This window comes from Apus apus, chromosome 3 (assembly GCF_020740795.1).
Source record: "Apus apus isolate bApuApu2 chromosome 3, bApuApu2.pri.cur, whole genome shotgun sequence".
Lineage (NCBI taxonomy): Eukaryota > Metazoa > Chordata > Aves > Apodiformes > Apodidae > Apus > Apus apus.
In genome coordinates, this window is record NC_067284.1 from 103,110,833 (window position 1) to 103,123,321 (window position 12,489).

The 12,489-nt window shown below is 40.5% G+C and overlaps 1 protein-coding gene across 1 annotated transcript in view; it reads right to left on the reverse strand.

Annotated features, from left to right (window-relative positions):
• Positions 1-12,489, reverse strand: part of GPN1 (GPN-loop GTPase 1) — a 13,325-nt gene continuing 836 nt past the window's right edge. Inside the window, exons 3-14 of the mRNA XM_051614648.1 lie at positions 11,928-11,967; positions 10,464-10,530; positions 9,978-10,015; positions 9,357-9,435; positions 9,150-9,244; positions 8,360-8,405; positions 5,604-5,750; positions 2,913-2,995; positions 2,402-2,441; positions 1,589-1,679; positions 987-1,100; positions 1-560 (exon numbers count right to left, since the gene is read on the reverse strand). Coding sequence (XP_051470608.1) covers positions 469-560; positions 987-1,100; positions 1,589-1,679; positions 2,402-2,441; positions 2,913-2,995; positions 5,604-5,750; positions 8,360-8,405; positions 9,150-9,244; positions 9,357-9,435; positions 9,978-10,015; positions 10,464-10,530; positions 11,928-11,967 — 932 coding nt within the window. The 3' untranslated portion in view covers positions 1-468. The remainder of the gene's footprint in view (positions 561-986; positions 1,101-1,588; positions 1,680-2,401; positions 2,442-2,912; positions 2,996-5,603; positions 5,751-8,359; positions 8,406-9,149; positions 9,245-9,356; positions 9,436-9,977; positions 10,016-10,463; positions 10,531-11,927; positions 11,968-12,489) is intronic.

The window sequence follows — 12,489 nt, forward strand, 5'->3', positions numbered from 1 at the left end:
TTGTTTGTACATAAAATATATTTAATTAAAACCAAAACATGAAACACTACATTGGTGAGGTTTTGTACAGGAGAGGTTTTACTTGTGCCCGGGCTGCAGCAGACACCTGTCTGCACAATGTGAACAGAAAGCACTCTTAGAGACCACTAAGTACTCTGGATGCTCATCCTGTCAAGAGCTCAAAATCTAAGCTCTCAACAGGCACATCTGAAGAACCTGGAGCAAAAGAAAGTGCTATCTTGTTCCTTCCGCTTCAGGAAGACACAGACAGATGGACAAATGTGCAGTCAGTTGGATACAAGCCCTTCAACTCGCATGACCAACAGTTTCTGCAGGAAGATAAATACATCAGAGAAAGTTGCTCACAGATAGAAGAATTCATTCATGGATCCATGCAAGTTTCTGTATGCTGTTCCTTTACTTATAACTCCATTACAATGGATTCCAAACCCTCTATTTCAGAAGGTCTCACTGATTCAGATTGCTTCTTCTCTGGTATTTCATCCGTGTCTCTTGCATAAAATTTCTAAAGGCTGGTTCTTCACGACTCTCCTCAGTAACTAGGGGGAAAATAAAACACAGTTCAGCACTATTTCAGAACTTGGGCTACTTGTGTTACTGAAGAAAGCTAGAGTCAGCCTAGTCGGAGTGACACAAAGTCTATTTGATCTTCAGTCTCACTACAAGGAAAAATAACTAAGTGATCCTAAAAATCAATGAAACAGGGAAAAAATGAAGATTAAGTCTGCGAGCTGTAGAAAGAAAAATGACACACTAAGAAATTAGATGATTACTTCAAGACTAGGAGTCACAGGAAAAGGGAGGAGAGCCAGGGGCAGAAACTGTAATGACAAAAAAATGATGAAACATACCATGCACTAATCAGGTTCACTGTCATTATAGTCAATCCAGTTAACAAAATACAGAGGGTATTTCCTGACTAGACAGGTGACTTTTAGACCAGATCAGATCCCTCATTCCCTTACCTTCATGGTCAATGTCATCAGTATCACTCTCCCTTTCTTCTTCTTCTTCATCATCGAGAGTTCCTCGTGTCAGGATCAGCTCAGAGGGACCCATTGCAGAAGCATCATCAGACCCTTTAAGGCAATAGAAACGGCTATACACAAACCTGTATGCTAACAAGTTAGCTCATGCCCTGACAATTTCTATTTGCACATAAACACAGTAATACCTGCTCTAAAGGGACAGAAAAGCTGCTTCTGGACTCCAAAGATACAGGACTGACTGCATCAGCACCATACTCAGCCTCCTATAAGGCAACAGTTCAAACAACAGCAGAGTTTTCTCATAGTCTGACTGTTTCACCTTCTCTTAAGTATTTCATTACTTCCAGTACATCCACTGCCTTATCTACACAGAAGGTTTCTTCTCATGTCTGTGGCTGAAACACAGAAGAGCAAAGTCTAACCTATCCCACAGGAACTAATGTCCCACTCCTCTTTACTAGCACAAGGCTCCTTTCATGCTTTTGCTGTGAAGACAGAAAACCCCTATGTGATTTCTCAAGGCAGACTCTTCAGACAAATTCTGCAGTAAACTTGGTCTTCCTTTCCTAGTAGGGTACCTGCAAGTGTGTTCCCCTGCACACACACGCTGCCCATGTCCTTCCACAAGTGTTCCAGCTGCTCTTTCTTTTGTTTATTTTGAGCTTCCTCCTGTAGATACAAAGTTACACGTGGATTCTGAGTATGTTTAAAGCATTAGTAGAAGAGTAATCTTGCCCAAATACTAGCAGCCTGTTCCCTAGCCAGAAAGCTGAAGTCAATAAGCAGGTCTTACATTACAACTAAAGACACACAGAACTTAGTTGGAAGGCAACCGCCAGCATGATGGACTTCAAGAACATTTTCAGCAACATCAGAAAGTCAAACTCAGTGCAGTTGTGCCTGCAGAGAACTGCCCTTTGCACAACCAGAACGCAAGGTGAGCAGAGCTACTGATTTTGACACACTGTAACTCAGTCTTTGTTATTACTTGTCTAAGTCAAAACAGTAACACTTCTCTGGTGTGGAAAGATACATCTATATATTCTCGACAAATCACTTTGGAAGGTTATTATTAAGAGTCTCTATCCTCCTGAACAGAAGATAGAAAAAAATCTCTCCCAAATATTTTCTCACAATTTGCCCAAATAAATTATTAGCACTAAAACACTGAGCAACATCCAAGACGTGTTCTACAAAGCATCTTTATTTTTGCAAAGATATGCTCCACCAAATCTAGACCAAAAAAACCCAAAGCAAAACAGATGGTGAGTTTCAGGAAATGAGTTTTTCCACTCTGAGTATGACTAGAAATGAAATGTTAGACCTCTCAACATAGAGGCAAATTACCCCAAGATACACCACCCAGGTACACAGTAGCTAAAAATACTTACCAGTGTTTTTCTTAGGCGTTCGTATTCTGGACGATATTCTCTAAAAAGATAAATCAAAATAGTGCATTCAGTCTGAACTAATACACGATTTACACTAAGTAAGGATCAAATTAGAGACTTATTTCTACCAAAAAAAAGTCTGCTCTAGACTTTCATGGTTGAGGCACATTAGAGTAAGACCAACAGTTCTTTTTACCCAGATTTGGAATCTGAAACCAATAAAGGCAAAATAAGTGAACATATTTAATTAAAACAACCCCCTTTCTCACACTACCTTGTTGGCTAAGAAATTAAAGCAGCTCGACTGAGGTAGTTAATTTCACTGCTATTCCCAATCAGCAGATCTATCGCTCTCCTCTAATCACAGATATGTGACACTTAGGTTTATTAGAAACCCTAGACTACCTTGGCTGAGAAAAGTAACAAATCCTTCAAATCAAAGGAGTGGGCTCATGAATCAGTAGCTTCAGCAAGTATTCACTGGGTCAGGGTCCAAAGGTTATCACCTTACCTCTCATATTCATCTACAGCTTTAGAAAGCTGAACAAAAAAATCATCCAGTCCAGTGCCAAGCACAGCAGAAACACCAACCACCTATAAAAGAAAACCATACACCAGAACTGAAGAGTAACTGAACCAAACTTTTGGGTGACTGATGAATTATCAAAGCTGCAAAGACTAATCAGAAATTAAAAAAACAAACCAAACACTAAATTTGAAAAATAGGGGAATCTAATGATACCCATTTAACCATCACAGTGGCATAAGAGTATGCAGTAATACTTCTGCTTCTGTCATTCCTACTTTCAATGTCTTTCTCCACCTGCTGCAATGTTTGCTACTGCTGTATTTTGTTTGGGATTGTTTTGGTTTAGTTTTTTACCTTTGTTTCTTTCTTTCTCTTACAAATTTTACCACAGGGTGTGTGTGGGGAAAATCATAAAATGGTTTGGGTTGGAGGGACCTTAAAGCTCATCTAGTCCCAAAGCACCCATGGGCAGAGACACCTTCCAGTAGACCAAGGTGCTCCAAGCCCCATCCAACCTGGCCTTCAACACTTCCAGGGATGGGGCAGCCACAGCCGCTCTGGGCAACCTGGGCCAGTGTCTCACCACACTCACAGCAAAGAATTTCTTCCTCAGATCTCATCTTAATCTCCCCTCTTGCAGCTTGAAACCATTTCCCCCCATCCCATCACTCCCTGCCCTTGTCAAAAGTCCCTCCCCAGCTTTCCTGTAGCCCCTTCAGGTCCTGAAAGCAACAGCTTAAAAACCCTGCCTCTGCACCCATCATTGTACCTCCAATCTCAATACCCCACAAAGAATACGTTAACATAATACTATATCTAGACATAGTGAACAGGACCAGGCAATTCAAAATAAAGGTCAAGTCTTTGATTTCTTTACTTGGTTACTGTTAATTATCCAAAGTTCATTCTGAACCTAGTATTATAAGTGGTTAGTATGACTACGCCAATATCAGTGTACTAGAATTAAAGAGCAAAATAGACCACAAGAACTGACCTTTTGCTCTGAAAGTTTGGTCTAAAGCTTTCTATGTAGACGAAGCACATTTTAAAAGCTACCCAAATCCAACCCTCAGAACAGCAAGAGATGGAGAATTGCACAGAACCACAGAATGGTTTGGGTTGGAAGGGACTGTAAAGATCATCCAGATCCAACCCCCATGCATGGGCAGGGACATCTCCCACTAGATCAGGTTGCTCAGAGTCCCATCCAACCTGGCCTTGAATACCTCAAGGGGAGGTTACTATGGCAACACATTCAAAATGCACATCTGCTTTCCAATTTGAACTTGTCTGTCATTACACTTCTGGCCATTGTGAGGGACCAGCCCCCCCGACCTATTTTGGGAAATGGTATTGAAACCCCATTGCAGCCCCTACTCATATGCATCCCAAAAGGCCTGCCTGGGAGGACAGAGACTGCAGAAATGGCCTGCATAGGCCTTGGGCCTGCAGAGATGAGATAATGACAACGACTGACGAGGACGATCGAGGGGCGGAGGGGGTGTAGGTCCACACCAGCTGCTCACACATGTAAGGCTCCATCACACATACTTGTGAAATCAAGACTCTAGGCCTATAAAACAGGGGGCTTTGGGAGTTTCATCTACACTGACCATCGGCACCGACCCTCCCCCGTTGGCTGGACCAATGATGCTGGATCCAGGACCAACCGGTGATTTTCCTGTCCTCTTATCTCTCTTTCACTCTCATCTCCCCTCACCCCCTTCTTCTCATCCCCTTTTCCTTACTTAATATACATATGTGGGTGGTTTTGTTTAGGTTCTTCAATATTAACTCCTGCTAGGGTAATAAATGTGTTATTTGTTATAAACAGACCTTGTGTGTCACTACACCTTAATCTGATCAAGGGGTATTGGATGGTCAAGATTTCAGGGAAACGGAATGGATTTGTCTTCTCAAACCCCAGTAAGTGGAGGAAAAAAAAACACTTTTTCTTGCTTTTGCAAACATGCAGGATTTTTGTTTGGTTGGTTTTGACTCTTTCCCTTCTTCCTATATAGTAAATTGCCCAACTGTACTTGACACTTTCAAAACAAGGAAAATTATCTCAGATGGGAGACACCACAGAACAGAACATTACACCTCTTACCAGCCTACCTCAGCTTTCTTGTAATCATCAGTCACAAGTCAGTATTAAATGACAGAGGCTGCCACTCCAATGTGACAAGCACCTGAAGTCACTTTTTATTCAAAGCAGCAAATTGTCACTCTCAACACAAGGCTCATCAACAGCTTCCAGTTCTAAAGGGCAGTGCAAAGTCCTTTTACAGAAGGACAGAATGGTTGAGGTTGGAACTTACCTCTGGAGATCACCTAGTCTAACCTCTCCTGCAGTGTTAACTAGAACAGGTTGCTCAAGCTCTTGCCTGAGCATGTTCTGAGTATCTCCACGTTTCTCTGGACCACCTGTTCTGGTGCTCAATCAGTAAAATTACAGTAATTCTTTTCCCCTCTTCTGTTTAAACACAGTTTGCTGTATTTCACTTTGTGTCTGTTGCCTCTTGTCTTTTCACAGTGCACCACTGAAAAGAGCCTGCCTCTATCTTCCTTACACCCTCCCATCAAGTATTTATGCACATCAGTAGTATCTTCCAGAGCTTTCTCTTCTCCAGGCTTTTATGAGAGGTGGGAAAAAAAAAGGAAAATTCTTACCTTCAGTGAACTGTAAAATTCATCCAACACTAAACTCATAGAACGAGTCAGGTTACTGACATAGGATGTCTCTTGATTCAGGGCATCCTGAAAAGTCTCAAAGTCCTGCATCCATTCCACTGCAAAACTGTGGTCAATTATGTCAGTCTGGAAGAAGAGAAAATTTTCAGAAACAATAATGAAGAATTCTTAGCCTTAGGCTGTTAGGTAGACAAATACAAAATTTCCATTTTAAACTCACTCTCAAAATGCTGCTCTTTCCAAAATACTCAGCCCTGAAGTTTTCCAAGCTCTGTTGTTATCAAACCAACTACCCGAATACAGGAAAAGAAGAAAAACAATGACTACCCCAGTTTTAAGAAGGTATGTTTAAACAGACAACTGCAAGTCTAAAGACTTCTATGGTTTACTTGAAAGGGACATTCAAAAATTCTGTACTGTACAAGAAAGGTTAAGTTATATTAGAATGTATGATTGAGGCCTTTCTTGATTGGCTTGGGGGCCATTTCCACATTGGGTAAAAGCCTGCAGGATCTTATGAAACATGAGCTATGCTCTGACCTGAAGAAGCTATAAACTAAATTTAGTGCAAGATAATGGACACAAACAGGTGGGATGGTTCCATAATTTTACATGGATTACCATGCAAAGAGTCTATTAAAGAGTTTTACAAACGTACCACATATATATCCACTGTTATCACAATATAGAGGTGTCTAAAACTCTGATGTATTTCATCTCCTAGCACTATTGGAAAGGAGGAAAATAGATAAAGTATTGCCTAGCATTACTCAAAAGATTTGAGACAGAACTGAATCCATCAAGGGCCAAAGCCTGAACTATTTAGAGTTAGCTTGATTAAAATATATACATCAAATTAAATCAACTCTACAAATTATATTATTTTTTCCCCTCTGCAAATCTTAAAATTCCTTAAATCTATGTCTTTGTCACTGCACACGTATCAGTTCCTTGGGATTCTTCAGTTCTTATCAAGAGCTAGCTTCAAAATGCTTGTCAAAAATTCTTCAAACACTGTTGGCTTCTGTGCTGGTTGTGGTGGGGATAGAATTAATTTTCTTCATTGCTGCTAGTAGGGGGCTGTGCTGTGGGTTTGTGCTGAAAACAGTGCTGATAGCACAGAAATGCTTTTGTTATAGCTGAACAGTGCTTCCACAGCATTAAGGCCTTTTCTGCTCCTCACATCATCCCACCAGCAAGTAGGCTGGGGGTGCACACGAAGCTGGGAGAGGACACAGCTGGGACAGCTCACCCCAACTGACCAGAGGGATATTCCACACACTATGACACCATGCTCAGGAAGAGCTCACTGGGGGAAGAAGAAGGATTGGGAGGGTGTGCATTTGCAGTTAAAGCATTTGTCTGCCCAAGTCACTGTTATGCATGTTGGATCCCGGCTGTCCTGGAGAACGCTGAATACCTGCCTGATGATGGCAAGTGGTGAATCAATTCCTTGGTGTGCTTTACTTGCACACATGGCTATTAAACTGTCTTTATCTCCACCCACGAGCTTTCTCACTTTCACCCTTCCAAATCTCCCCCTCATTCCACCAGGGCAGGAGTGAACCAGCAGCTGCGTGGTGCTTCGTTCCCAGCTGGGGTTAAACCACAACAGCTTGACTTTCTACTGAAGGCTGAACATCAGATCAAAACAAAGTTATGAATTCTAAGCCTTGGGCCTACCTTTCCTCACATACACTGATGGAAGTCCCATTTCTTCCAGTCTTTTAAAATAAAATGTATTTTCTTAAGAGAGAATGATTTTCCTACTTCATGCCTTTTTCTACAGAAAAATCTTAACAGCTTACCCTAAAATTTCTTTCTAATTCTAGACAGCCACCAGTGTGTAAGAACCTGCTAAGTAAGCAAGAAGCTACCAAAGACATGCATGGTTTGGGTCACTGGCAGGATATGTGTAGCTGAATACACCAGACACTGATCCTCCTGGGCTGGTGTGAGGTACAACATCTCATTCAAAGCTGGGGTTTCCAGAGGAAGTGTGTGGGATGCACATGCAAAGCCTGCTGTGTTGGGTGGGGAGCAATGCCCTGAATACAAAGGTGTCTGTGGGGAAAAGGAAGAGCACCCACACCAAAAATCTAACGGGATTCTTTTAATATGTGAAATTGTTAAGTTTAAAAAGCTATTAAATTCAAAAACATCCCTTGAAGGCTACAAGTACCTTATATAACAGCAGAGATGTGCCCTTGGGCCTGTAAGTATCTGCCTTCTGGCACAGACAAGCACATTTTTAGTGTCACTGATCAGGACCAAACACCTTTCATCAAATTCTGTCTGCAACAACACATGGGACTCCTTCCCCAAAACAGGCAGGTGTTACACAATTCCTGTGAGTCATCAGCCTGCTGCTGAGCAGAAACAACCAATGATTAAGACGACTGTTCTGGGGAGGCAGGGAATTCAGTACTGAACCTACCCTTCTGTTATGAAGTTAAGTTTCCTTATAGCCTAGGGATAAGGTGAAAACCTTTTGTCGAAGTGTCCCTATAATCTCTAACTTGAATGTTTAGGTGTAACTGCCCATCCCTGGTTCTTCTTGTGCATTTTAAAACCAGATTAAGGTATCCTTTTAGACTCACTTTTCAGCCTGCAGCTCCCTCCCTGCCTCTCTTTTCTAGAAAATCGATTATTGTAGTAAGAGAAAGACACAACTGCAAAGCAAGCTGAACAGAACAATGTTCCACTAGGACACAGAAACCATAGCTTTAACTTACTTTGTTCATGGCAACAATGAAAGGCAGTTTTGTCTTGTACAGGATACTGGAGGGGGAACAAAAAAAAAAAAAACACAAAAAGCATAAAAATTAATTTAAATCTCACTAGAACATAAGAACAAGTTAAGTGGAAGGCAGGTATGACTCGTACAAAGCTGAACACATTTGACTTCAAGAGACAACTCTTTTCCTCTACAGCAATTAGAATGTAATTTTCACCCAGACCCTGTTTATCATAATTGAACAGAACATGTCCCAGCCCCAAGATGTAAGCACACATTTTAAATCTCTTTGCGTTTTCTAATTTTTCTGACTCAAACCTTAGATTCTGATACACTATCTATGAACTCAACAAGGAATTCAGGTAACTCAAAACATCCACAAAGCAAAACTACCTTGAAACATGAGCTTACATATTCATTTTGCTGCATGCATTCCAGCATCTTTTGCTCAACACTAATGTCAGAAAATGCAGCATGTGGGAAGACATTTTGATTGCTCTTATCACTGTGAGCTTTTCACCTTGGTACAAGGATTGATAGGGTTTTGAAAATCTTTTACTGACATTTACCATGAGTTATGGCAGCTGTAGATATGCTGATTTTTATCATTTTCCTACATCCATACTTGGATTTGCCGGTTTTGTTTCTTTTTTTCATGTTAAACCAGGAACTAACTACTTATGTAAAGACCAGTGTGTCTGGAGCTGTCCAAATGGCAACCAGTGCTCCCGAAGGATCAGTACTGGGACTGGTGCTGCTTAACATCTTTGTTTACCTGGATTTCTTACCTGCAGGCATACAGCATGTTGGACATAAAGGTGACAGGGTTAGTACTGCGAGAGGTGTCCATCACATAAACTACAACAGAAGGAAAAGAGGAAGCCTGGAAATACCAAGTAAAATATATTTTAATTAGAAATATATTCTGTTCAACATCAACATCAGCAGCCACTTCTTTCACACAGGCTCACTGTCAAGTCGTAGAAAACACTTACCAAGGCCTCAGTTATGATGGTCCCTGATGCTGACCAGGTGAACACCTCAATTTGCCCTGGTGTGTCAATAATAACATACCTGTTGAAAGTCACCCCCAACAAACAAGAAAGGAAAATCAGTCAAGCACAAGGTCCTGTTCTGACTAGATTACCACAAGCACCTAACAGCAAATCACATTATTCTGTTACAGATCAGAAAAGCTTCTCCTAAACAGTGACATGATTTATGTGCATGCTTGAAAACTTCCTGTGTGCATTCTGTAACTAAAAAGCATGTACTCTCTTCAGATTCTGTTTCAGGTAAAAGCATCAATTTGACATACACTTAGTACCTCACACTCTTCAGATGTAGAATTACTTATTGCCTATTTGAACAGTGCACCAGAAAAAAACAAGTACAATCTAATAGAAGACAAGAAAAGCAGAACTGGATTCAGCAGACCTTTCTTCAATGTAGCCAAAGAAAGCCTAGTTTATCTCTTAATTCTGTGCCCTTTCCCATGTAAAATTTATACCAAGACTGTAAAATGACTAGAAAATATGCAGAGCACCTTTTTAGGATTTCACATCATTTTCCCACACTGATCCCAGAAAAAGTAGAACTTGGTAGAATGTACTTACTTGGATGCATTTTGTCTTTTTTCAATAAACTTCATTACCTGATTGAAAAAGAAGGAGAACACTTTGCATTTAGGCTTGCCACAAGAGACTTTCACAATGGTTTTGTCACAAACTACATTAACATGCACAGCTGCACGTATGTATCAAAAGAAGAAAAAGGCCTCTTAAGTTTTTCACTATGTGAACATGCTCTACTACAGAAGGGTGGAAAACACTCAGACACTGCATAAGTCAAAGACAGCCTTGGTTTTGTTTGTGTATTAGTACTTGGCTAAAGAAATGATGTAACAAATGCAGTTGTTCCCCACCTTTTTACTAAGAGGTAATTTGGTTATTTGGTAATGGACTGCTCCCTTAAATCATAATGCTACATCAGCCTGGGGTGGGAACTTGTGCAAGAGCTGAAGACAGTGCTCTCTGAGACTCCAAACACGCAAAAAAACCCACAGCCTCCCAGCACAGCATCACACAAGAACAACCTCGTACCTGATCAAATCTTGTAGCAAACAGATTGAGAGAGGTCACTATTCCACCATTTGGACCCAGTCCATATCTAGATGCTTCGTTGAGGAAAGCAGACGATTATGCAGAGCTCAGAGAGCTCATCTGTCAATTCTGAGAATAGCTGGCAATGTGCAACGTGCACAGGATGCCGTGCAGAAAAAAAATACCCTTAATACACACTTGTCTTCTAAGTGATGCAGTAACAAAACAAACACAAAATGCTCTATCTCACTCTTGGCCAAACATATGTGACTGACAAGAAGAGGAGCTCACAATGGCTTCCCCTTTCCATTATTCAAGCATTACCATTCTGCACAAAGAGAAAATATACATATGTGTATACATCAAAGCTTTCTTTGCCTTTCTAAAAAGGTTTACAACACAGGCAGTGCCTCTGAATTTAACAATGTCCTGAAAGCACTTAATTTTAAGAATTTATAATTCAAGAGATAAAGAAAAGATGTCCTGCACAAATATTTTTTTTCAGAATTTAAATGAGAATGGATGTTGTAAAGATACTCAGTGTCAGCTTACAGATGAAGATTTCAAAATCCTTTCTCATGCATATCGATCTGTATACTAATTATGTTGAAAGAAACAAAGGATCTGCTTTTGTTTGGTTTGGGGGGTTTTTACTGCATAAGAACCAACACTGATTCACCAGTACATACTGCCTTCTAGGTTCACTACTCTCAATATCAAAACATGAGGCCAGACTCTCTCCTTAAGTGCTATTTAATGAGATGGTTACACTCCAGCAATGGCTAACAGACACAGCAAAGCAAATACGGCACCTACATACCAAACCAAAACTTACATTTGGATGTTTTGCTGGTAACTCCAAATCAAACAATAGCCAAAATCAAGAATCCTTTTCCCCCCACCATGTTTAATAGTGTCTGAAATATTAAAAGTCACACTAGCAAGTCAAATCCAAACACTGTATATTATCTCCATCTGCACCAGCTGTTACTTGGGAGCCAAAGGACCTCCATACCCCTCTAGAAGTGCAGTCATTTTAGTGCAACGTTCCTGAACTATGGTCATCAAACTACTCTGCAGCAAGAGCCAACAGTCTTGGAGATTCAGGAAGACAACAGTCCTTGATGGTCAAACTGTGGAAATAGTTTTCTGCACTTACTACAGGCAAATAGGAATTTGCATATTTGTTTATAACAAATATAACTAGATCTGTTTAAACATGGGGATGACGCAGAATCACTTCTAGCAAAGGAGAAAAATTACCTAAGGAGTATCAAATATTGTACAACATACGTTTCTAACCTCACGTACATGAAATACATAGTCAAAAAATTCACCCAACATTCTGCACCACTGCAATACCCAGCACCTCCTGCTCTTCTCTGTACTGTGCAGAAGTGATAGGCCATTTTCACCACATCTGAGATTGCAAAAAAACATTACTTAGAACAAAAAAAAGGATACTGCTTCATGACTTCTTTGTACTTCACAGTGTCCCTGATATCTAGAGAGGAGAAAGACACGTGATTAGTTTTAGGACATCATTTTAAAAACATCCTTCTTCATCAGTTTGCCGAGAGGTAAAAGCCCTTCTCTTTTGAGCTAGTCCCCTTTTGTCTCAGTAATAGTCTAGCACCGACACGAAAAATCTCCCAGGTAGAACAAATAAATCTAACAGATTTGCTATACTGTCAACACACTTCAGAAACCAAACGAAATTCACGTGAAACATCACCAATTTGGGTATTTAGCAGCAACCACTTCAGTTTAATTGTATTCCCGGGTGATCAACAACACTTAAAGTATAGATGTGCAATCAGAGGTCCAGCACTGGAACAGATACTCTTAATTATTCACCTGACATCAGTAAAACAACTTCGAATTCACACTGCCTTTCTTATCCTCTGGAGATATAGGGTGATGAACTTCAGAAAGCTTACGAGGCAGGCTTCTCACAAACCTGACTGCTAAGCCCTTTGGAACAGCTAAACATAAGGTCTGTTTTATTCTCAAGGCACTTTCTCTA